General features: G+C 42.9%; 2 protein-coding genes and 1 long non-coding RNA gene across 3 annotated transcripts; 1 reads left to right on the top strand and 2 right to left on the bottom strand.

The window, feature by feature from the left end:
• Nucleotides 1-497: 497 nt before the first annotated feature.
• On the bottom strand, nt 498-16,684 carry LOC125969514 (lysyl oxidase homolog 4). The gene is made up of 15 exons (XM_049721682.1): nt 16,572-16,684; nt 15,618-15,886; nt 14,979-15,541; nt 14,371-14,582; nt 10,303-10,341; nt 10,031-10,238; nt 9,578-9,758; nt 6,386-6,540; nt 6,143-6,310; nt 5,542-5,704; nt 5,212-5,455; nt 4,381-4,496; nt 4,112-4,248; nt 1,743-1,854; nt 498-1,283 (listed from the first exon to the last, which is right to left on the bottom strand). Exons 2-15 carry the CDS (start codon nt 15,883-15,885, stop codon nt 1,213-1,215), a joined length of 2,637 nt encoding a protein of 878 aa, XP_049577639.1. The 5' UTR covers nt 15,886; nt 16,572-16,684; the 3' UTR covers nt 498-1,212.
• On the top strand, nt 9,056-10,223 carry LOC125969526 (uncharacterized). The gene is made up of 3 exons (XR_007481611.1): nt 9,056-9,223; nt 9,588-9,773; nt 10,084-10,223. It is a non-coding gene; the product is annotated as an uncharacterized lncRNA (long non-coding RNA).
• Nucleotides 16,685-17,743: 1,059 nt separating the features above from the next.
• Nucleotides 17,744-21,608, bottom strand: tekt4 (tektin 4). Its single transcript, XM_049721154.2, has 8 exons — nt 21,331-21,608; nt 20,567-21,110; nt 20,147-20,217; nt 19,883-20,026; nt 19,721-19,807; nt 19,496-19,631; nt 19,148-19,302; nt 17,744-19,072 (listed from the first exon to the last, which is right to left on the bottom strand). The coding sequence occupies exons 1-8, from the start codon at nt 21,384-21,386 to the stop codon at nt 18,859-18,861; spliced, it is 1,407 nt and encodes a 468-aa protein (XP_049577111.1). The 5' UTR covers nt 21,387-21,608; the 3' UTR covers nt 17,744-18,858.
• Between the last annotated feature and the right edge of the window lie 215 nt (nt 21,609-21,823).

The following is a 21,823-nucleotide window of genomic DNA, read 5'->3' as shown; positions in this document are numbered from 1 at the left end:
CCAACACTCAGGAATTGATGGATGGTCCAGCTTGGTCCTCAGTGTGTTGTACAGTCCACTAACAATAATTTTTCCCTCCCATTAAAATTCTGATGTGTTATCAAACAGTAGTGCTCACTCACCTCTACTCAGTGAACTCTGACTTTCAAGATATAGTATTTTAAAAACCATGTAACTGTAACCATGATGGTTGTCATTTCACTGAAGATGACCCATATCTAAAAGCCCGCGGTCATGGGAAATAAACCTAATGTATATGTGGAAGTGGAGCTGGTTGGCAATGGCAGTCACTCTTTTTACGATGTCGTTTTTAACGGCCAAAGGCAACATTTGCGTCTGAGCACTGTGGCGATCTGATTGCGTAATGTTATCATGCACTTTAAAGGTCCATTTTAAAGAAAATATTTGGCTGAGCAGATTCAGTTAAATCCTAAATTATCCTTTATCTTTATTGTGCAAAATCTGCAGGCAAAATAACCATTCCTTAAATAAGCATGTTTGTCATTCTGATGTTTATTCTTGCTCTACCATTTAAGTAATGATTATGGCGCACTACTGCGGTGCCTCCAGGTCTCATCTGATGTTACCACTGTTAAACAGGTGAACAAACAAGTAAATGATCTCTCAGAATAAAATTAACAATACAAAACACAGCCACGTACGGACAATGCCAACTCAAAAGTACAATAAAATCTGCATAAATTAGAGACATTGTTTCAGAGAGGTAATATAAAACTGTACATGACAATACATGTGCAATACATTACAATATTTATTCAAATAGGGCAAAATAGCACCATGGAGTTAAAAATATTGATTCTCATTCAAAATTAAAAAGCACACAGGTGTAACAGTAAAAAATGCATTTGCGATTGGAAAGTGAATGTAAGCAGACAGATATCACCTGTGTCAATGTGGGGCCTTCGTGTCTGTATGTACTATTGTCATGTTTTAGTCTTTGGGATTCAATTGTTTTAATAGGTTGGAAAATGAAAATGAGTCAACATTTGGTCCGATGCGCGCTTTCCTTTTTTGTACTTTTCAACATTTCTCCTTTAATCATCTTGACTTGAACTGCCTCTCATGATTTCCTTTCCAAATCGCCCTCGCCCTCTCATGTTTTCTTATCTCTCAACCTCTTTGTCTTGTTGTGTTGAGGTGTACTGAGGAGTTGAATGGTTCTTCTGTCCCTATATTGGTGTCATCATCCATTCACAGGAAGTTGTTGGTGATCTCACGCTGGTGGTCAAACAAGTCCTCGACATCAGCACTGTAAGCGTCACCTGAGGAAACACAAGAAAAAACAGGAGAGAAAATTGCGGTTTGGCATGGCGTCTCAATTGTATCCTCACTCTTTTCTCATCCCACATCTCATCTCCAATCTCCTTTTATATCATCTCATCCTCAACCACAGCTCATTGCCAATCTCATATCATCCCCAATCTTAGATCCATTACAATCTCCTCTCATCCTCAATCTCTTCTCATCCCCAATTTCATTTCATCACATCCCATCTGATTCTCAATCTCACATCATCTCATTCCCAATCGCATACAGTTTTATCCGCAATGTCATCTCAATTGATCCCTTATCTCATTTGATCCTTTATTTGATCTCATTCTCAATGTCAGGTCCTCCTATGGCCTCATCCCATCTTCATTCTCATCTCATTATATTTCATCAACATCTCCTCCTCCCACTCATCACCCTCGGGCATACCATCTCATCATCTTAAACCTTACCTGCGTGGCATCCGAACATGTAAGCGCGTGCTCCATCATATTTGCACCGACAGCGGATCACGTTGTTCTTGAAATCAGATTCAGCCATATCCAAAGACGGGTTGACCTCCACCTGTAAAGAAGAGACACGTTTGATTACACAAATGCAAGTCAACCCATGTGCAAATAAGTCTCTGGTGATTGTGATGCATATTTTTCAAAGACCTACAACTGAATTCCCATAAGAATACATCCAAGAATATTTGTAGACATACAATGGGTGTGTCCTTTAATCTCAGCCTTTGGGCAATGGCTTGATTCCACTTGATTTGCTATAATTATATTCCTACTCCAGCCCTATAAAGCTGATGCAGCTTTCCCCCCCTGCAGCATTGAGGCCCTAAAGTGCCTCAAGGATCTTTTTAATAATGTAACAGAAGAAAAAAAAAACTTTTGACAGTCAGGAAACAGGCAGCTATCCACAGGGGCGGCCTCTGAGGAGCCACAGGATTATTGTTCTCTCTTTTTCTAAATAGCTCAAATTGGGGGTTAAAGAGATGGATGACATCATTTTCCACTGTTATCTATGTGCAGGAAACAAAAACAGCCGAGGGATGCAGATGACAGTTTTGGTTTAGATTGAAGTTGCAGCCTGTCATTAGACTGTAGCCATGCTTGGTTGCCACGACCCGATGTTTTCCACCCTGTCTGTCCTGCCTGCTGCTATATGAGCAAAGCATACTGTAAACTAATGTTCCCTGTGCACACATCAAACAGATAATTTGACCACACAATGTCATATGAAAACCCACTTTTAATATCCTGAGGTTGATGATATAACCAACATACATAACCTATTTAAACATAACCTACTTATTCATATTATTCTGACAAAATGACCAAATTAGTCATCCAAGGATTTTAGCACACTTTTTGTTTTTTTAATATGAATGTAAAAAGATCCTATTTTAGACATCAGTCGAGGCTGTCACTAGCTCTACTATATAGACAGCAGAGATTGGATGGTAATTGACCATCAAGGCGCGCCAACGTGACTCATTGCGTCAAACAACAAAAGGTCCTAAAATTGTCTGCCATTGCTGGTAAAAGCCACACCCAGCTGGTGGAAGAAACCTGAGCAAGCATCTGCAATCTCCCTCCCGCCTTATGAAATTTATGGACAGCTGCCGGGACACGTAGTCACAAATCTCTACTCTTACGTGGTTTGATGTCCAGCTGTCACCTTGTTGCCCCATATGTGCCATGCAGAAGGACGTGCGCATGTTTGATGAAAGCATCTCTGATAATGCAAACGTTTGGGAACTAATTAGAAACCATAAGCATCATCTATGTGGTGCCACTTAGCTTGCAGTCAAAAATAGAACAAATAACAGAGCGGGAGAACAGATGAGTGGGCCGGCACAGTAGATTGGATGTTTAGGAACAGACGAGACCAACCAACTTGAACATAAAAAAATTATGTGAACTGTAGAGAGTTTGTCCACTGGCCAATAAGCTGCACTCTCTCGCTAATAGCAGGTCTACTTTCTATATAAAGCCACATTAAATGTACTCGCCTTAAATACACACACCCACACCCTGACACAACACGTGTATGGCATACCTGAATGGCTGAATGCTTAGCCAAGAGCCACTTTGCTACAATTATAGTTGGTTATCGCTTTTATCCCACATGGGCTTGCAGATTTAAACTTCTGTGTTTCCCTTTTTTCCGCACACTTGCATGAAAGTTGGCATTCATTTTGGGCGTATTTGCCACATGGCTGGGCTTTCACCCATCTATTCTATAAGGTTTATTTATACTTGAAGTTTGCAGTGAAGTTGGAGTGCACCACTTGTGACAGGATAAATTCACTAAAGTTCTGCTGAGTTTTTCATTTTTTTTTCATTTTTATTTTATTTTGTTTCTTTTCAATTTTAGTTATAGTTATTTTGTTATTTTTATCAGCTATAATAACCTATTTTGTTATTTTTATCAGCTGTAACAACCTTGTTTCATACACTCTGAACATATTTGACCATAAGGCACACTTTAAATGTACATTTCAAACATACTGGAACACAAAAAGATGTCTGTGTACACGTGTGTGCCTTTAAGAGGCCGGGCCTGATCATCTTGCGCGTTACATCAGCAAGCGTGAGTGTCTGGTTGCGAGCTGTGGCCAACAACAGCTCCTGTGTGAGTGTGTGCATTGTTTAGATTTTACACAGTAAGTAGGTATATTGCAAAGAAAAATAAACCAGATCTCTTAAAAAATCTCGATCTAGTTGGCCAACACAGAAGTCCAAACTAAAAGTCCTGCTTACATTGAAACTTAAAAGAATGAAGTGACATATTCCTGGGGGATATTTTTTAATACAAAATTTACCTGGAAGACATATTCACCAGGTCGTACGTCTGTGATGTCAATCCACTGGCAATCAATGTCATGGCGATAAGTATCCCAGCAGCCAATTGAGATGCCTTGTTGTCCCATGTTGTAGCAGGAATACCGCTTGTAGAGACCTGGGAATCAAAATAAATAATATCACGTGGATGCCCTCTACAGGCAACATGGATGGATAGTTTTGATGTGATGTCTTTTGAAATGATTGACAAAATGTATTTTGCTTTGTAATTTGAATTTGATTGTCTGACCATCAGGGCAGTAGGTGTCCTCCAGACAGAAGCTGGCTTTGTGCCCCTCAGCCACTCTGGTTCCATTGAGGGTCAGAAGATCGTAGTGAGTAAACACCTCAATGCTGTGGTAGTGCCTAAGAAATGGGAGAGGGCCACATTTTATTCATGAAGACAGCTACAATAGTGGGAATGCTGACAGAATTCTCTAATTTACTAGAACGTTCTTCAACGGACTCAATGAAATACAATTTGATCAGGATGGGTGAATGTAATGCTTTTCATCATGGTGCTGAACTGTAATTTTTTTTCTATAAACGATACAAAAACTGCGCTTTCATAATGATGATTTGTGTTGCGGTACACAATTAACTCCTTTGTTATGTTATTCTTTTATCTGAACCAAAACATTGTTTCTCAACATTCAATTTGATTTGGGCTTTGAAGTTTCAAATTCTAAATAGTAGAGTAAGGATAAACTCTGTTATGCAGTTACACGGGCGTCACACAGCGGGTTGTTTATTTGTTTTCTGTCGCTCGTTATAGAACCATTCCCGCAAGAAGCACAAGCAAAAATGGGAAACCAAACCAATGTGCTGGCTGTTTGGGGAGGTAGTGATTGAGGCTGGAAGAAACTCTGAGCTCTGCATGCCTCTTTTGTTTTAGAACATAAAACCTCAGCAGCTGAGTAAAGAAATCAAGCTGCTCTGTCAGTTTTAGCACAACAAACAAGTAATCAATGAGGAGGGCTCTGATATAATTCGGATTGTCGATACCAATATCGATCCGATATGATATCAACAGGGATGATGCGTGCATTTTTTTTTTTTTTAGTATGAAAGTATGACCCACCTGTGACACTGATGCCAAATCCAATTCTCCCTGGAAGCCCGAGGTTGGAAATCAGCACGGCCATTGTTCATGATACGGGTGGAGAACCTCAGTAGACGCCGGTGTCCGTAAGGCCAGTTCATCCTGGCAGCAGAAGAGGAGAGGCAATTCTCCTCATTGGCACAGGTGAGCAGGTGAAGAGGCCTGTCCTCCAGGTAAGATGACTCCTGGAGCAGCTGGGCATCCACAACCAGGTCAGGAGCAACTGTCAGGGTAGACGAGGGGGAGTTGCAAGTCATTGCACACAAATATCTACCCCCCAGCATGTGTTTTTTTTTTTTTTTTGCTCACTCTCCACACAGGTAACTCCAGCAGCTCTGCCATCTCCACCTCTGGGACAGTAAACGTGTGTGTTTTTGCGACACTGCTGGATGGACAGCTCAGAGCCCACACAGTGACTTCCACTTAGAACCACATCACTGGCATCACTGGATCCCGGCCAGTACCAAGTCTCCTGGACACACATTGGAGGGGAATGTTTTTGCACAGTTGATGGCTTTGTCTCCTTTAATACTTCAAGCCCTCTTTTTTAACAGAATCTGTCAGTACATATGATCACACATTTTATACTCTTTTCCACAATTTAAATCAGCCTTTTAAATGTCCCAACATAACTGCTCTGGCCTTTCCATGCACATGCTTATTTTCAGCTTGTTTTTCCTGAGAATTTTTTGCCGATTTCTCTTTGCCTTACTTTGCCTGTTTTATTTTCAGAGCGCCTGAAGTGGACTTTGGAGAAGCCTATAATTACCTCAGGCCTCGATAATAACACAGCACAGGCACACAAACAGCAGCCCAGAGGCAAGGCAAATGTGGGAGTACAAAGGAAAAACACCAAGAAAAGGAGGAGGAGGTCAAAGACAATATGATGCATATTGATGTCGCTGATCACCTGGTAAGCTCTGGAGGCGAAACCCAAGCCAAGTTGTCGGCACACCACCATGGCCTCGTTGATGCCCCAGTTCTCGCTGCAGACCGAGCCCCAGCGCTTCACTCCTCCGACCTCTATCAACACCTCCACGCGACCTTCGCTTTTGTCTCTGCCTCCAGCAAGTCTCACCTGATGACAAATTGTTTTGTGTGATTTTCACGCTCTCATAAATTACCGTGTGGAACTTGTGGACACATTTCTTACAGTGGCCTGTGTGCCAGTGTAGGGGACATTGCAGCGGACCGCCGCATCCTGGTTGTGCTTGACGGTGTACAGGGGAACCGGTTTGGATTGACATTCTGTTAGGGACCTCTCTCTGCCTGTGCACTGGACACTGTTCATGTGGATGGGACCGGAACCTAGGATGGTAAAATTACAGACAGTGTTGGAACTTTTATGAAACAAAAAAACAGGAATTCTACTAAATGTATCCCGGGAATGTGCAAAACCGCTGGTTAGTTTATGGCAACATTGGAATGTGTGACTGCTGCCCCTTTCTTTTCAAGCAGTGTACATATGAAAAGCTGCTTTTCAAAACACTATAAATCAATTTATATCCTCCTGAAAACAACATCGAGCCAGACCTATACAAATAGTTTGACCACCTTTCATTTTATCACGTTATAAGAATTCATTTGCTCAGTCTGAGCAACAAACGATAACGGCGGCTTGTATACAACAAAATGGCAGTCATCCACCCGGGAATAAAGTCAAAAATAGTCTAATTCTACAGATTAGTATTGTGAGTCATGCTCAGTCCTGTGATGTGGCTCATGCAACGGGCCTTTTGAGAGCGAGGGAGCGAGAGAGAGCGCCTTTTGTCCTTTTATTACTGCACACTCCATTCTGCTCACCACAGCCAAAAATCTCTGAACTTGCTGAAGTCTGCGAAGGTGTACGAGGCCAAAGTTTTATTAAGCTCTATATTTTTTCTCTCAAATAGCCAATGATGTCACCAACCTTGAATCAGGTCACTTCTCAAACTGCACCACCCAGGAGCCCTCCCAGAACTCCAGCAAGACCCAGACCACTCCCCTGTGTTTGTGCAATACGGCTAAATTTGCCTGAACTAGAACCATTTCAACCCGCAATGCTCTGCTGTGACATTTACCATCATCATTATTTAGACATACCACAAGCACGGCACCTACTTTAAGAACCCTAAAAGGTTTCCATGAATGACTTCATTAAGGCAAGTGGAGAGAAGGAAATGCAGCCACCCTTGTGGGTCATGCCGCTGTATGTTCTCATTTGGGCAGAAAGATAATGGCAGGAAATGAATTTAATTGCAGAAGAAGTAGGGCGAGAAAAGTGGACAGTAACCCAGTTTATGAAAGTCAGACCCTTTTGTTAAAAAAAAAACACTAATTTGATAGTTTTTGTTAGAAAACTGCATGGTAGTGTTTCCAGGGACACAACGGAAGCAGAATCTAGAAAATGTAGGGCATTGTGAGATCCTGGTCATGGGTAGACGCAGTCGACCATTAGCTTTTGCGTCAGAGTTCATTTCTCTGCGTCTACAATTTTGGGATTATTATTATTATTTTGGCAGACTGGGGCCGGTGCATTCAGCGTAAAAATGGGTGTAACTTTATTTTCGTGCCAGCGCAAGTCTATTCTAGTGTGTTTGGGGCTGTGTTGCACCCATCTGGGTGTTTCGGCGCATGGAGTTGCCTTGCCCTTGACACATCCGTCTGTTTGGTAACAGAAAGTAGCAGAAGAAATGGCTTATATCAGCAGAATGCTAACGTAGAATTAATTTTAGACAGGCTGAAAGGAGGTCTGTTTTGTAGCGCAGGTGGTCTAATGCGATTTTGGTGTATGAGATGGTGCAGCCAAATTTGTGTGATGGGCGCCAAAGTGTTTCAATTGGTCATTGGAACTTTTAGCCCAGTGGTTGGTGCTCTGTGCTTCCAACAGTTCGGGTTTGATCTCCAAATTGGGTGGTTTTCTGTTTTCGCAATGTCGGACACGATTGGGCGTGCGCTATGACAGCTGTGAATGTGCTGTAAATGAGTGATGCTGCAAACGTTGGCTGGGCGAAAAGTCTACTTTCTTCACACAACAGCGCGCAATTGCCCCCGTTACACCTAATCCCACTGGCGCAAAGTCTAGCACAATACCATAAGAAAAAAAACTCCACCCATATGCACATTTATACTGCGCTTTGCGCGAGACTTGTGCCTGGCATAAAAATAGGGCCCTTAGAGTGTTTAGTCTGACCTTGTTCTCATGGGACTTCAGTCAACTGTCATAATAAAAGTAATGAACTGTAATTAGTAGAAAAACAACGTATTTTGGGATTGCTTAAATCTTTTCTTGAAATTAATGAATGAAAATAATATGGCCTAACTCTTACGCCCTAACCACTTTAAAATTATGGGCAAATACAGTGTCAACAGCACAGCATGTGTGCCAGTGGTATTCACGATGCAATGATAGTTAGGATCAATTTAATCCCATGCTTTACACAGAAGTGCTTTGATATATTCAAGGATATTTACAAATATCTCAAGAAACTTGACTGACTTTCATGGTTTTAAAGTCACTCAGCACACCGATTAGCACTGTGGCATCAAAGAAGGAATAGTCTTAAATCTTGGCTTTGCTCAATTCTTTCCTCCCACAGTACTAAAATGTGCACGCTGGTGTCATGCCCATGCCAGAGCACGCTCGGCCGTCAATTTCCCTCAGCCACACCCCTTCATCACCGTCATGTCTGTCACCTGCTTCCTCTTGTTACCTTATGTATTTAAGCCCTGCCCGTGTGTTTTTCCCGGTCGCTGTCTTCTGTCAGGAATGATGGAAGACAGGGTGACCAAATGCAGCTTTGACCAGGGTTTATTGAGAGGAAAAGGGAGTTTGAAGGTGGGCAACAGAGACACAGACTCACAGCCAGCAAACAGACAGACTGACGGACAGAAGTCCACTTGGACACAGATCAAATTCTGTCTGTCAGTCTCCACACCGGGGTGTCTACTGTTGTTTCCCGCCTTGTGTTCCTGTCCTGCTCGTCCCCTCGGTCTTGTTTTGAGGCTCACGGTAAGGATCTGTTTCGTGTCAGAGTGGACTTCTGTTTGTCTGCTGGCCATGAGTCTCTATCCCGCCTTTGTCTGTGTTTGCCCGCTTCCCTTTCTTTCAATATACCAAGCTGCATTTGGTCGCCCTGCTCCATTCCAATCCATTACAGCTGGGTTTAGCTAAACCTCTCATTTGTCCATATAGGTGTGAATGCAAGTGGAAAGGATTATCGGAATCAGATGGGATGGATTGACTTCAAATTCATTGTAATCCTGCAATAACGGAAATTGATTTGGAAAGCAGAAGATCTGCGTTTTGTAATAAGGTGCTTCCACACTTAAGTGTGACAGTGTACAATTGTCTGTCTGGTCTCACCCTCTCCTAGTTGAGCATTGGTCAGGGCCTCCTTGGCTGATCCAAAGCCCAACTCTCTGCAGACAACGCTTGCGGCGGTGATGTCCCACAGGTGGTCTGCCACGGTGCCCCACTTGCCCTCTCGCAGAACCTCCACACGACCCTCCCCAAGGCGAGGCCCCGCCTTGAGACGCACATTGGTCTGGTAGGAAAAGGAGTGAGTTAACATTTGCTCTTTTAAAGCATATTTGAATGCTTTTTATTTTAGAATGTTGAGTTTTCCATCTTCAGTTCATTTATTTTTTTTGCATTTTCCTTCTCAAACCTCTTTGTGGTTTTACCCAAAGTTAAACTGAAGGCAACAAATATTTTTACTCAGTAGAAGATCACTTCTACTAGGTTGTTATACTTTTCAAATGTAATGAACTATTCCCATATTAAAGATGAGAAGGTGATTAGGCACCCCACACTGACCGACATGGTGTGTGTTGAATGTCTTCGGCCGTTACGCGCAAACTGTGCTCCAGGTACACAACGGATGACAGCGTGCATGCCCCCCGCGCATGGTCCGTCTCTCCTGCGGACAGCCAGCTGGGCCTGGCACTGAGACAAGGAGACCTCCACTCCCTGACACTGCACTCTCTCCACCCAGTAAGCCTTCTTGGTGATCTGTGTCCTCAGTCTGAGAAGGAATGTTGGATGTAAAGTGCAGGCATGTGTGAATGCTGTTTGTGAACATGCTTTACCTGGATGATGGATCTGCAAGTTTGGAGTCCCACAGTTTCCTGAAAGACAACAGCATTGAAATTAAACTTTGAAAGCTCTTAAACTGCTTAATGTGATATCTAGTAGACAGAATCAAACTCACACAGTCTGAGCTACTTCCTGGCTTTCACATGACTACTCTCAATCATTCTTGTTTGGTTCTTAAAATACAAACATACTTTTGGACTCATCTGTATTTGTGGATGAACTAAAATATTTCTCCAAATGTTTCCTGTCATACATGGTATTTATCTTTATAGAGGGACGTGTGGGATTTAAAAATGTGCAGATATGAATAGGCTACATCAATCTCAAAGTCAGAAAAACATTGTACATGTTCTTATGCTGTACATATCCACACATCTTGTATTCATTTATTTTAACTTATGTGGGGAAAAATAGAGCCAACATTTGTGTACGCCAACATGCACATTCAGCTAAAAATGTGTGGAAAAAGGGAACACTAGATATAAAAAGTTTCCGGAGCCAGAGAAGGCCTGGAGAGTGTCATTTTGTCACGCACACTCACACCAAACCACTTGCATCAACCAACGCGACCACAAGCAGGTGCAGCCTTCACGGACACCCTTTGTGAATTCAGTGAGTCAGAACAGACACAAGTGTATACTTCAGAGAGCAAGTTGGTTACCTGCACCACCAGACCAGTGATGCAAATGTAAATATTGGGCAAACTAAAGTGGGAGATGGATCGGGACTGTTACTAAATCAGGAATTCCGATGCAGACAAACTCTTGCGCTGCTATGATGGCTTGGCACCTTGATACATGTGTTGTTTTTGCAGAGCTATAATGAGCATATGTAATTAGACTGTCAGAGCAAAATAGGAAAAAATAAAGAATTGCAGCTATTTGCTTGTTTGTTCATTGGCACGGATTTAAATTTGTGTTGGGTTATCCCTTTGCATGTATGGATTCCTCACCATTACAACATTTTGCATGATAGTTAATTGAAGACTAAATAGTCCACAGGAGAGAATGTGTTTTGTCTTTTGAGTGTCCCGTGATTGGCTGGCTGGCGACCAGACCAGGTTGTCCCCCATGTCTAGCCTAAAGTCAGCTCGGATAGGTTAGTTTGGTTTTATGTTTGCTTTTTGTGTCAAGTCTGGTTCCTTGGTGTTCCTTGTTGTCTCATCAGCTTGTTTGTATTTAGTTCCCATATGAGTCTATTCCCAGTTTAGATTTATTTTGTGTTTTGTGTGTTGGACTTTGTTGATTTAGTTTGTTTTTTTATTCCAAGTGCCTTATATGCCTACTTTTTGCATGTTTTGTAATTAAAGTCCCGTTTTTCAGTGCAACATTGCACATCCTTGACATCAGGTCACTAATTCAGGGGTTTCAAAAATAGATTGATGGATGTTTGCACATTATTTATTGGCAGATAATTAACAATTAATGTATTGTCATTATATTTTGGGTGTCTGAGGGTTTCCAGACATACCGTTATAACTCAGTGAAAATAAACTCTTGTAGCAAAAAGCACACCTCTAAAAATTACAAATTACTTTTGTATTTTTGGTGCTCGCTATATCAATATCTAAAATGCAGCATTTCATACTGACAAAATTACTCGCCATAAAAGTTTATTTATTCGGACAACACAGTGAGCGGTGGGCCAAGACTTTTGCTCAGTACTGTTTACAGCAAGGCCTTTTGTTTCATGCTCGACTATTTTTTTGCGGCATCAGCCTATGCCTGCTGCTGAAGACGTTTCATAACCTGATAGTTGAGGAACAATTGAGGCAATGGGGGTGTTAGTTCACGGGGTTCTGAAGGCTGAGGTTAGTGGGGAGGAGGAGGTGAGAGTCACCCGTATAATTGCCTGCTGTGCTTGGCAGTGTCTGCCGTGCGGTTGACTCGAGCACTAGCATGTTGGTTCACACACACCAGACGTGGAAATATGCACGTACATATCAGCTTTCCCTACGTCGCCGCCTCTTTAAAAAGCCTTTAAAGCGACATGGTTACAAAGTGTCATGACTGTGTGCCTGGAAACAAGAGGCTGGTGATGTAAGACTCTCTCTGAACTTTTAATAGGATTTGCCCAACCTAAGAAAAGTCACACTATTTTGGGTTCAAGTCTAGATATATTCCGTGTGGTCATCTTTGTCAAGTAGGAGATTTGAAGTGAAGGAGGTAAACAACAACATCATCAACAAAGTGTTTTTTAGTTCTTAACTTGAAAAAAGCTGGCTGCAGTATTCCTTTATGCAAGCCCGACCACACAATTCCAAAAGCAAGATTGGAAAGAGCAGCTCAAAAAATAACCTGTTATTATGTTGTGCTAGCATGAAGCTGCCTGAAAGGAACAATTGGCAGAGTCAAGTGGTGGCAGGTCTGACTGACTCCATGCGCACATGCACCAGAGACAGAGCAAACTCACAAAGGGCTTCTTAATCACGCCCTTTTTACAGAACGTTAAACTTCACATAATTCACATCAAAGAGAGAATACACGATAGAGAAGCCAAAAGGAGAAGTTGGGGAATTGAGTGGCTCCCTGCTTTTTTTGTGAGCATCGCAAGGTTGGCGGGTTATCAAATTAAGACCACCACGAAACGAGAAAAAGAAAACTGTAACTTCCAAGCGTCCAAAGTCAAATACAACGCATAAGTTAGTGAGTCACAAGGCCTCAAAATTTGACGTGTCAGAGGGATCATTGTCGCTGTATTGGTGAAACACATCAAAGTTTGAAGCCTCAAGCAAATATTGATCTCAAATAACTTGACCAACTTGACCAGAAGTCATCACAAGACTCATTTGAGTTATTTGCTCCAAAACAAAGTTAGCTTTTCAAGAAAGTCTTACTTTAGCACTTTCTTCCCGGGCGGCCTGACGCCTTGCAACAACGTTCTCCTTGAAAAGCGCCTTGAGGGGTATTTAGCAGCTCAATCAGACAGCTAACAAATGATAACAATAGAACTGAAGGATTGACTACTGTATGTAACTTATATTTCAAATTCATCATCACATTTATGTTCAATTTTTAAATATTCACTTATTGTGAAATTGGATGAATGAAGCAGATCCTTTTTAAAATTCAACATTGTGTTATACCTTGTCATCATGATGAATCATTTCATGAGATCCATTTCCTATGCTGCTTATGTTAATTAAAGAGTGAGATGATCATTGGTAGTTATTGCCTTTGGTGCTAGACAAGACTCCAGCGTGTGTCTTATTGGCAAGCTGCTGAGCAGTTCAAGGACAAGGGGTAATTATTGGCGACAGATGGCACTGCGCAAAGAGGCGGTCAGTCTAGTTGTGTTTCTAGCCAGGCTCGAAAAAGACCTCTGTGGGCAGCCACATAGAGGACTGTTTGCTTGTGCACACTGGCTGGCACGTGTATTTGTGTGCATGTTTATGTAAAGTCTCGTAAGATGCTTTTCTATGAAGGGGAAGGTGATGTTTTTGTATTTGTGTCTTGGCGTTTGTGAGGGAAGCAAAAGGGCTGATCTTAGAAATGTTGCGTTCGCGAGGGCCGAATTTACATATGGAGCAGACATTTGCAAATAAGAGCTTTTTGTTTCCTTCTTGTCAATACAAGCTAAATGCGTCTCAAGTTTTTTATGTAGTTTGTAGGCCACTGCAACTTTTTGGTTAATTATAAGTAACATTTTAAAACATGACAAATACAATTTTAATGGCAGACTTTTTCTTGTAGGGCATAACACTTTGAAACAGTCAACATCAGACGTTAATAACAGACTCCCTTGGATTCTTATCAAGGCCTGCATTGAGGCCTAGTCAGCTATTGGGCCAGACAGTCTTGGTGGACACTTGGCTTTAGCTAATGCCACAGGGGACGAATAATGCCAAGTGTGGTCGTACTAACGGTAGCAGTTGTGGTTACCATCCCGGAGACGGATGGAAAGCGATTCAGGCTCGTCCGCAAAAGGAAGTGTCTACGACCACACTTTTCCATCCCTTTCATAGCCTGTGTCGGTGTGTGTCTGTGTGTCTGTGCACGTGCCTGCTCACACACACACGCACACGCACGCACGCACGCACACACACACACCGTCTCACTCACCTGTAGGCATTTTGATCAAAGGTCTCGGCAGAAGGGAATCCCAACATGCCGCAGACGACGTGGCTGCTGCTGAGGTCCCAGCCGTTACTACACACATGACGCCATTTCCCGGCGTGCTTCACTTCCAGCACTCCCTCGGTCACCAGACCGCCGCGGCTGCCGGACAGCACAGGCCGTAGACGGGCTTCGGCCAGCTGAACACTCTCACCGTTCTGAAAACGTAAAAAGCTTGAGTTAGTTTTTTTTTTTCATCTTCAGTAAAAGGTTTTTAATTAGAAAGGGATTGGAATCTTGGAGAACTAAAATGAGACAATGCAGTTGAAAGAAGTTAAACACATGATGATTTGTCACTTGTGGGTATTGGGGTCTACATAAGTTTTAAGTGAACTACTGTGTGCTCAAGAAGTTGCCGGATTCTAGATTGTCTGAAATAGACTTACAGTAGTAATCCATTTCTGTCCCTCCAGAACAGTCTACAGTAATGGATCCGATGGGTAGAATTAGTTAAATTTAATATGCCCTGAAATACAACCATCATGCCACTGATAGGCCATGGTACCCAAAATGTAACATTTTTGAAGAGACTATGTATATAGGGTATGTTTTACCTGGATGTACTGGGTATCCGACTCCAGTCCCACGTCGGGATAAACAGGGTCAGGTTCGATATGGTTCCCACTGTACGGCTGTTGCCTCTCGGGCTGGGGCGGGGAATACGTCTGCCTATTGGACTGTCTGTCGGGCTGGCGTCTCGGCGCAGGTGGTCCTCTCCTTGGTGTCTCCTCCTCCCGCCTTTCAGTGGTGCTGGCTGCTGGCTGTGAATTTGTTGGCCCTCTATATCTTCGTGGGATCTGTATCTCGTGGCCGTTCTCCTGCGGTGAGATCCTGTTGCGGCGTGAAGACGGCAGGTTGCGGTTGAGGGCGATTTCGTGGCCTCGATTGAGGGAAGATGAGACTGGTGGCGTAGCTGGCTGCTGTGGAGTTCTCTGTCTAGGTTGTCTTGGCTCATGTGTGGAAGAGGAAGAGGCTCCGCTGTGGCTTCTTCCTGGGGTACAAATGATCCCCAGGTCCTCAGCATGGGTGCAGTCATGGACTCCCCAACCATTGGAGCCGCATTCTGCAATTGAACGCTCGTGGCCTCTGCAGTTCACATTGTCCAACCAGATTTTACCTGGACGACAGAGCGCGGAGATAAAGTTACACACCAACTGCATGGGAAAAGTATCTCAACACTGGGGAGAACTTACCTTGACCTTGACCAAACTTGCTACTGTGTGCCCAAGTCAAACTGCTTTGAAAGCCTAGCTGTCTGCACACCACATTAGCCAGGTTCAGATCCACCTGGTCGTCACATACAGTTCCCCAGGCGCCATTGTAGAACACTTCCAAGCGCCCTTCGTTGGCATCGCGGCGGCCTGTACCCGCAAGCCGCACTTTCACCTCTTGTGCAGGCAGCTCAGAGGGGTACAGAAGCAGCAGCAGGAAGACAGTGGATAGGGAGCTGAGGAACAGCATCCTAGAGTGGTGGTTATAAAACAGAAGCAGCGTAGCTTTAGGTGAAGACTTGTAGAATGCAAAGGAGCTGCTTCAGAATAGAAGACACCACAAAATTCCTTTCTATCATACAAAGCCTGATTGACATTCCTTCCTTTGACAGAGCATATAATTACAAATGACTCCTCTTTCCCTACTGTGGCATTCAGAGTTTTATAGGTGAGTTTATTTGGAATGTTTATTGATTCTCAAAGTGATCTAGGCAAAGTGAGAAGTTTGAGAAATGGTTCAAAAACAGTCTAAACAAATTGGGGGCAAACATGGCTAAAAGTAGCCCCTCTATCTAGCCAAAGAAAATGTTGGCTTTCCACAAACCCCAAAGTTTGGCTGCATGCATTCCGCCAGCAGACACAAAAGCAAACAAACACCACTGTAAAAATGTTGTCAACAGCAGGTATGCATCTGTAGGAGACATTTTCTTAAGAAGCAATTGTGAATCATCCTTCTAATATGCTCACAGATAGACAATGTTGCATTTGGACTTTACAGAAGCATAATTCAAAATGTTTCTGGGTTGCTAAAGAGCTAAAAGAAGTATTGTTGCTGCAATGAGGAAATATTAATTAAGGAAAAATAGATTTAAGAGCTGATAGATGAAGAGAAACAAAAATTAAATCAATAAGAGAGATGGATGAAGAGGCACTCACCTATCTGTTGTTTTCAGCCTGGAGTCGCTGGGGGCAAAGGAGCGAGGGAGCAATGGATGAAAAAAGCAATGACTTTTGCTCCTTCTGTCTCCCTATTCCCCACATTTCCCTCCCTCTTTTCCCTTTTTTGTCACTCCCTCAAATGGCCTTTTTTTTTATATCTCCCTCCCATTTTGCTCATTACTTATTCTCATATATTCCATCAAAATATCTGACACGGAAAAAACAATAAAATGTTTTCTGTATGTGCACAGGTGATGTATGTTATATTACCATTAATGCTTCTTAAATCTTATTCCATATTGTATGTATATTATTGCATTTGACCACAGGAAGCATAAGGTTCCTCCCATTTTTTCGGAATGGTCACATGGTCTGAGTACACGTGAGTATGTTAACTTACACAAGTCCATGTTTTATAACATTTCTCAAGCACTCTTGTATGGACTGATTTCAAATCCTCAATCAGACTAAATCACTCAGGTGACAAGTTAAATGCTGCTTTACTACCCGGTCATTTATCACTCACAATGACGAAAACACAAGGTCCAAAGACAGACACACACCAGTCATGCATTGGTGGTGGAGGCATGGTAAGATGTTCTCACCAAAGCCAATTCCACCCTTTGGCATGAAGTTAAGATTTATAAGTTCTTTAGTCGTGGCACACCCTCAACTGATGTAAACCCTTCAAATACAGTTTGGTCTCTCAATGAGCCATGAGGTGACAACTTCACCAAAATTTGTAAAATAATGATGCTTTTGCAGACATGCCGTGTCCAATTGTTCTTGTTCTTTGAATTTGTATGCAGGGCTAAGTTAATAACATCTAAGTTCAATGTAGTTACAATTACACAACACTGCAGCAAAAGGTCACGTAACACATGATTCTGTCTGACGTGTCAACTGAAAAATTCTGATCTATGTAATGACAGAATGAATGTATTGAATCTCAGACGAACCTAAGGGAATGTCTTGTTTTGAATTTTCCAGTAAATTATGCAAATTAAATCCAACATTTTTCAATTTGAATGCATCCTTTGGACACTTCTCTACACTGTTCAGTGAACCCGCAATTTGGGTTGAATTCCCGTGTGAGGCGGTTTAGGAAAATGAGGCTCAAGCGCTCCCTCTAGTGTAATCAATAAAGTAGTCAATAATTGCCTCTAAGAAGCAGTCTCAAATTGTTGCTTTAATCCAATAGCAAATAGGCTTCTCTTTTAAACACGGCTCAGATTAGCCAACACAAAGAAAGCAGCCAGAGATAAAAATCCAGCAGATGACACCAGAGATTAACATGCGGTTGAAACACTTAAAATAAAATCAGATTGCCAAAGAATTATGCAAGTAAACACTTATCTTGTTTAATAAGCAATTTCAATGACATTTCTTGGAAAATTCTATCCATTTTATTCATCGTGTACATCAGTGGTTCCCAACAGTTTTTTTGTCTTGTGTATCCCCGAGCCCTTTTGTCACACTCGGAGTACATACATAAAAGGTTAATGCTTCACCAAAAGAAGAACATAACACAACTAATGATATGAAAATTATTTTACTCACCTCCATTTGTACATGTAATATTTTGGTATTATTTTCTTTTTAACGCAAATGTTGCCTTGAAAATATTTAATTCAAAATAAGTACAGTATAATTATATAATAAAAAAAACAGGATGCGTGCAAATACCATTTTTAAGGGCTTATGGAACGACTGAGAATAATTTTGGAAATAAAATGTTTTGCATATACTCGAGTAACCCTTCTGGTTGGGAATCACTGCTGTACATGAACATTTAAAAGTAGTAGATGAGATACTGTAAAGAGCTCCTGTCATTCCAGGGAGGAATGGGGTTGGAAAAAAAAGTCTAAGATTTAGTATCTTGAAAAGTGAGGTCTTCAGACAGTCTGAATATTCTGAATGAGCATTTTATTCCTTCCCTGAACCTCACAGACATTGCAACATCCCTTGGAGAGTGATGAGTGGTTCAGGGAACATCAAACAACATTTTAAATCATATAAATGACCACCCCAGAGTGCACACTTGGACACTATTGAGAATATTTGGTTATGTGAGCAAATGTAGTTCTGGGTGGAAATAAAACACGAGACATGACACAAATCATGCTCCTTGAAATGATCTCAGGATGAGTGAATTCTATCATGACGCTTCAGGCCGTGTGGTTATGTGGTTATGGTTGCTCACACTGCAATTGGAAAATAAACCCACTCCATGCAATATAATCGTCTACTCTCTTATAGGAGTCAAATCTAAGCAAACATATATTCAGTAACCAGAAAGAGTGGAAATTGTCGGATACAATTTGCGTTGAGTCATGCATTTCTCTCTTTCTATGAAAAGCGAGTTAGATTTACACGTAATGTCCTTCTCGAGTGCCATGCGGGTCTCCTCCAGGTGGGCTAGTGAGCTGCGAGCATCACTCAGCTGCTTCTTTAGAGATGCCAGGGTTGTGTCAATCTCCCTCACCTCTCCTTCCAAGCTGTACTCGGGCAGGTAACCGGAAGTGAGACGGCGTACAATTTGTGTGTACAAGTGTGTGTGTGCGTGTGTGTACCTGATCTGGGGTTCGTCCCTGCAGAGCTCCATGTTGGGTCTGTGATAGCGGCGGTACAGCCTGGACTCAACCACTCTCTGTGGGGCATCTTTGTCATCAATGGCTTTCTGCAAAGCCACTATATTCCTCTCCTGGAATCCAATCTGCACCAGGGTCTGCACACACACGGAACACAATAACAAAACAGTCGTGAGTTGTGCATTTGGTACCTTTTTACCGACTTGACCTAATTATCACCAAACCAGGTCATCGATATATGACTAGTGGCACCAAGAGAAGCCTTCCTGGCCCAGCTTCCCCACAAATGCCAAAATGTCTGAGTGTGTTCTTGTCAATGTGTGTGTTGACCTGCTTGAACTGTGCCTCCAACTGGATCTTGGCATCCATCTGTTCTGCGCAGCGCTGGAGGAAGGCTTGGTCCACATTGGAGCATTGAACTCTCAGGTCCTTAGTGGTGTCCAGTAGCACCTTCTGTACCAACTCACTGATGCACAACACATACACACAACCGTTAGTGCCCCAGTGATGCTGTCTGTTGTGACTCAAAAAGTCCATTTCAAACAATGCTCTAGCCTGAGATCCTTAGAAGCCTTTTCCTCTCGGAAGGCCCTGTGGAGGTTGTCTTGGGTGAAGTTAATCCACGAAGGGACGTTAGACATCCTGTAAGACCAAAAGAACATTAACGGCTATGCTCACTTCCAGTTGATAATTAATTCTATGTCCTGTATTCCTCACTGCTCCATCATAGCGGCTGAAATGGCATGGTGCTGCGTGTCTGTACTCTTGTCATTGAATCTTCCACATTGGAGGTCCAAGGCGTAGGACTCGTACTTATCCGACCAGTCAAACTCCAATGCCTGCTTGGTATCTCTATTCAACCTGATCCCAACGACACCGGAATGAGACTCTTCAGATCTTTCTTTTTAAATAATGAAGCGCAACAATATTTGAAAGCTATCATGTCAATCAAGGGGGAACCATCAAGAACGTGATACTTACTTGATCTGAGTAGCAACCTGGTCAATGGTTCTTCTCAGAAGAGTCTGGACATTCCTGATCAAGTCCACTTCCTATTTGAACACACAAATGTGACGTATAAACCATGCGTGCTGCCATGTCAGAATCAGTATCATATCGATCAATGTTGCTTAAACTATATTAGCAATAGTTGTCTCAGGGGCTCCTCCTTATTTTTAATGATGGCACACACTGCACTGGTTTGAAAACTGCACACTTCTCACGGTTTAACTACTTTGTAAACACATTCGAGCTCACGCCCAAAATAACAAAAGCATAAAATGTCTGTGTAGCCTTTGAGAGGCGGAGTCTGCTGGAGTGGTGTGTGACGTCAGGGAGTCTGCTTCAGTGATGTAGTTTTTCCTTGGCTCAATGGGTTAATAGAAAGATTGTTCAATGTACCTTGTACAGCTCCTCCTCCACACAGTCCCGGACGAGGTCTGATCCCAGTCGTCGGCTCCTGCAAGTCAGGTTGTCGATGGCGATGGCGTAGGGAGTCTCGGTGGCATCCAGCGCCTTCTCCAGCCTCAACTTGAGCCCCTGCAGGGCCGTCGTGTCGGACAGCAGCCGCCCGATGTGCTCCTGCAGCTCAGACTTCCAGCGGTGGATGTCCTGCAACCTCTCTCCAAGCAGGCGGGTCCCATTGGTCTGGGTGATGACTGTGGTGGCCTCGGTCTCCTTTCGCAGGATCCTGGACTCTTCCTGAATGGTCTGGGCGTCGTAGTGGTCAGTACCGGCCTGCCGGAGGAGGCTCTGGTAGCCGGTGAACCACTCGGCCGGGGTGTATTTAGCGGAGCGGAAGCCCGCGGAAGCTAAGTCCGCGGTAGCTACGCCCGAGGACGGCTCCAAAGGGGCCCCTTGCTCCTGCAGGAGCCCCTGAGACACCGCTCCGCCATCATAGTGTGACTTTGACACTAACACTTCCCCTCTCATTTCCCGACAACGACTAAAACAATTCAAATGGAATAAAAGCAGCGGTAAACACTTAGTTACAAGGTGACAAGGAACTGCAGCATATGCGGCGTTTGTTTACGGGTTGCCTAGATACAAGAAGCAAGTGTGGTAATTTGAGCAAAGTGTAGCCAATAAACAAAATGTGTGCAGCACCCTAAATTATTCAAGTGTGCAGAGTAAGATGTCCCTTTATCTCTTAGACATTTTCTGACCTGCACATTATTTGCTTTGCGCTGGAGGAATCCATAACTTGTGGTTCAGTCATCATTTGCTTTGCGCTGGAGGAATCCAAAAATAGCGGATCAGTCTTCAAGTGGGACACAATGTATAAAAAACAAAAACGTGTGGATATGCCCCAATTTTCTGAAGACCTTTTCTACTTTCCCCCACGACGCTCTGTAGCAGAGCCCTTCTGTGTGTGGTCTATTCATCTAATCTCAGATAGAAACCTTTGAAGCATGTCGGACCACGATTTGAACTCGTCATATACGCAATGTGAACCATTTTTGTCAAGATGTCAAATTTGACCGCTAGAGGGCGCCGTTGCCCTACAAACACAGCATTGGACATGTTTATCCGGGAGCCTGAACTTTTTTAAGATGCGGAACCCACGCATGGGGCCCCAAGCAAAAGTGGATATTGGGGCCCTCTATATCTGCCAATAATATTGGTAAATGGTGAAATATATTGCAGCAGTGTTATACT

The sequence above is a fragment of the Syngnathus scovelli genome, chromosome 5 (genome assembly GCF_024217435.2).
Source record: "Syngnathus scovelli strain Florida chromosome 5, RoL_Ssco_1.2, whole genome shotgun sequence".
Classification (NCBI taxonomy): domain Eukaryota; kingdom Metazoa; phylum Chordata; class Actinopteri; order Syngnathiformes; family Syngnathidae; genus Syngnathus; species Syngnathus scovelli.
The sequence above is the reverse complement of the archived record's forward strand: the minus strand, read 5'-3'. Positions and strand labels throughout refer to the sequence as shown.

Coding starts and splice junctions, on each gene's coding strand:
- LOC125969514 (XM_049721682.1), bottom strand. CDS start 15,885: ATGCTGTTCCTCAGCTCCCTATCCACTGTCTTCCTGCTGCTGCTTCTG. Junction 6,541..9,577: donor CAATGCTCAACTAGGAGAGG/GTGAGACCAGAC, acceptor TTACCATCCTAG/GTTCCGGTCCCATCCACATG. Junction 4,249..4,380: donor GGACACCTACTGCCCTGATG/GTCAGACAATCA, acceptor TTTGATTCCCAG/GTCTCTACAAGCGGTATTCC.
- tekt4 (XM_049721154.2), bottom strand. CDS start 21,386: ATGATGACTGAACCACAAGTTATGGATTCCTCCAGCGCAAAGCAAATA. Junction 20,027..20,146: donor CAGGTTGCTACTCAGATCAA/GTAAGTATCACG, acceptor CGTTGGGATCAG/GTTGAATAGAGATACCAAGC. Junction 19,808..19,882: donor TCAGCCGCTATGATGGAGCA/GTGAGGAATACA, acceptor TTGGTCTTACAG/GATGTCTAACGTCCCTTCGT.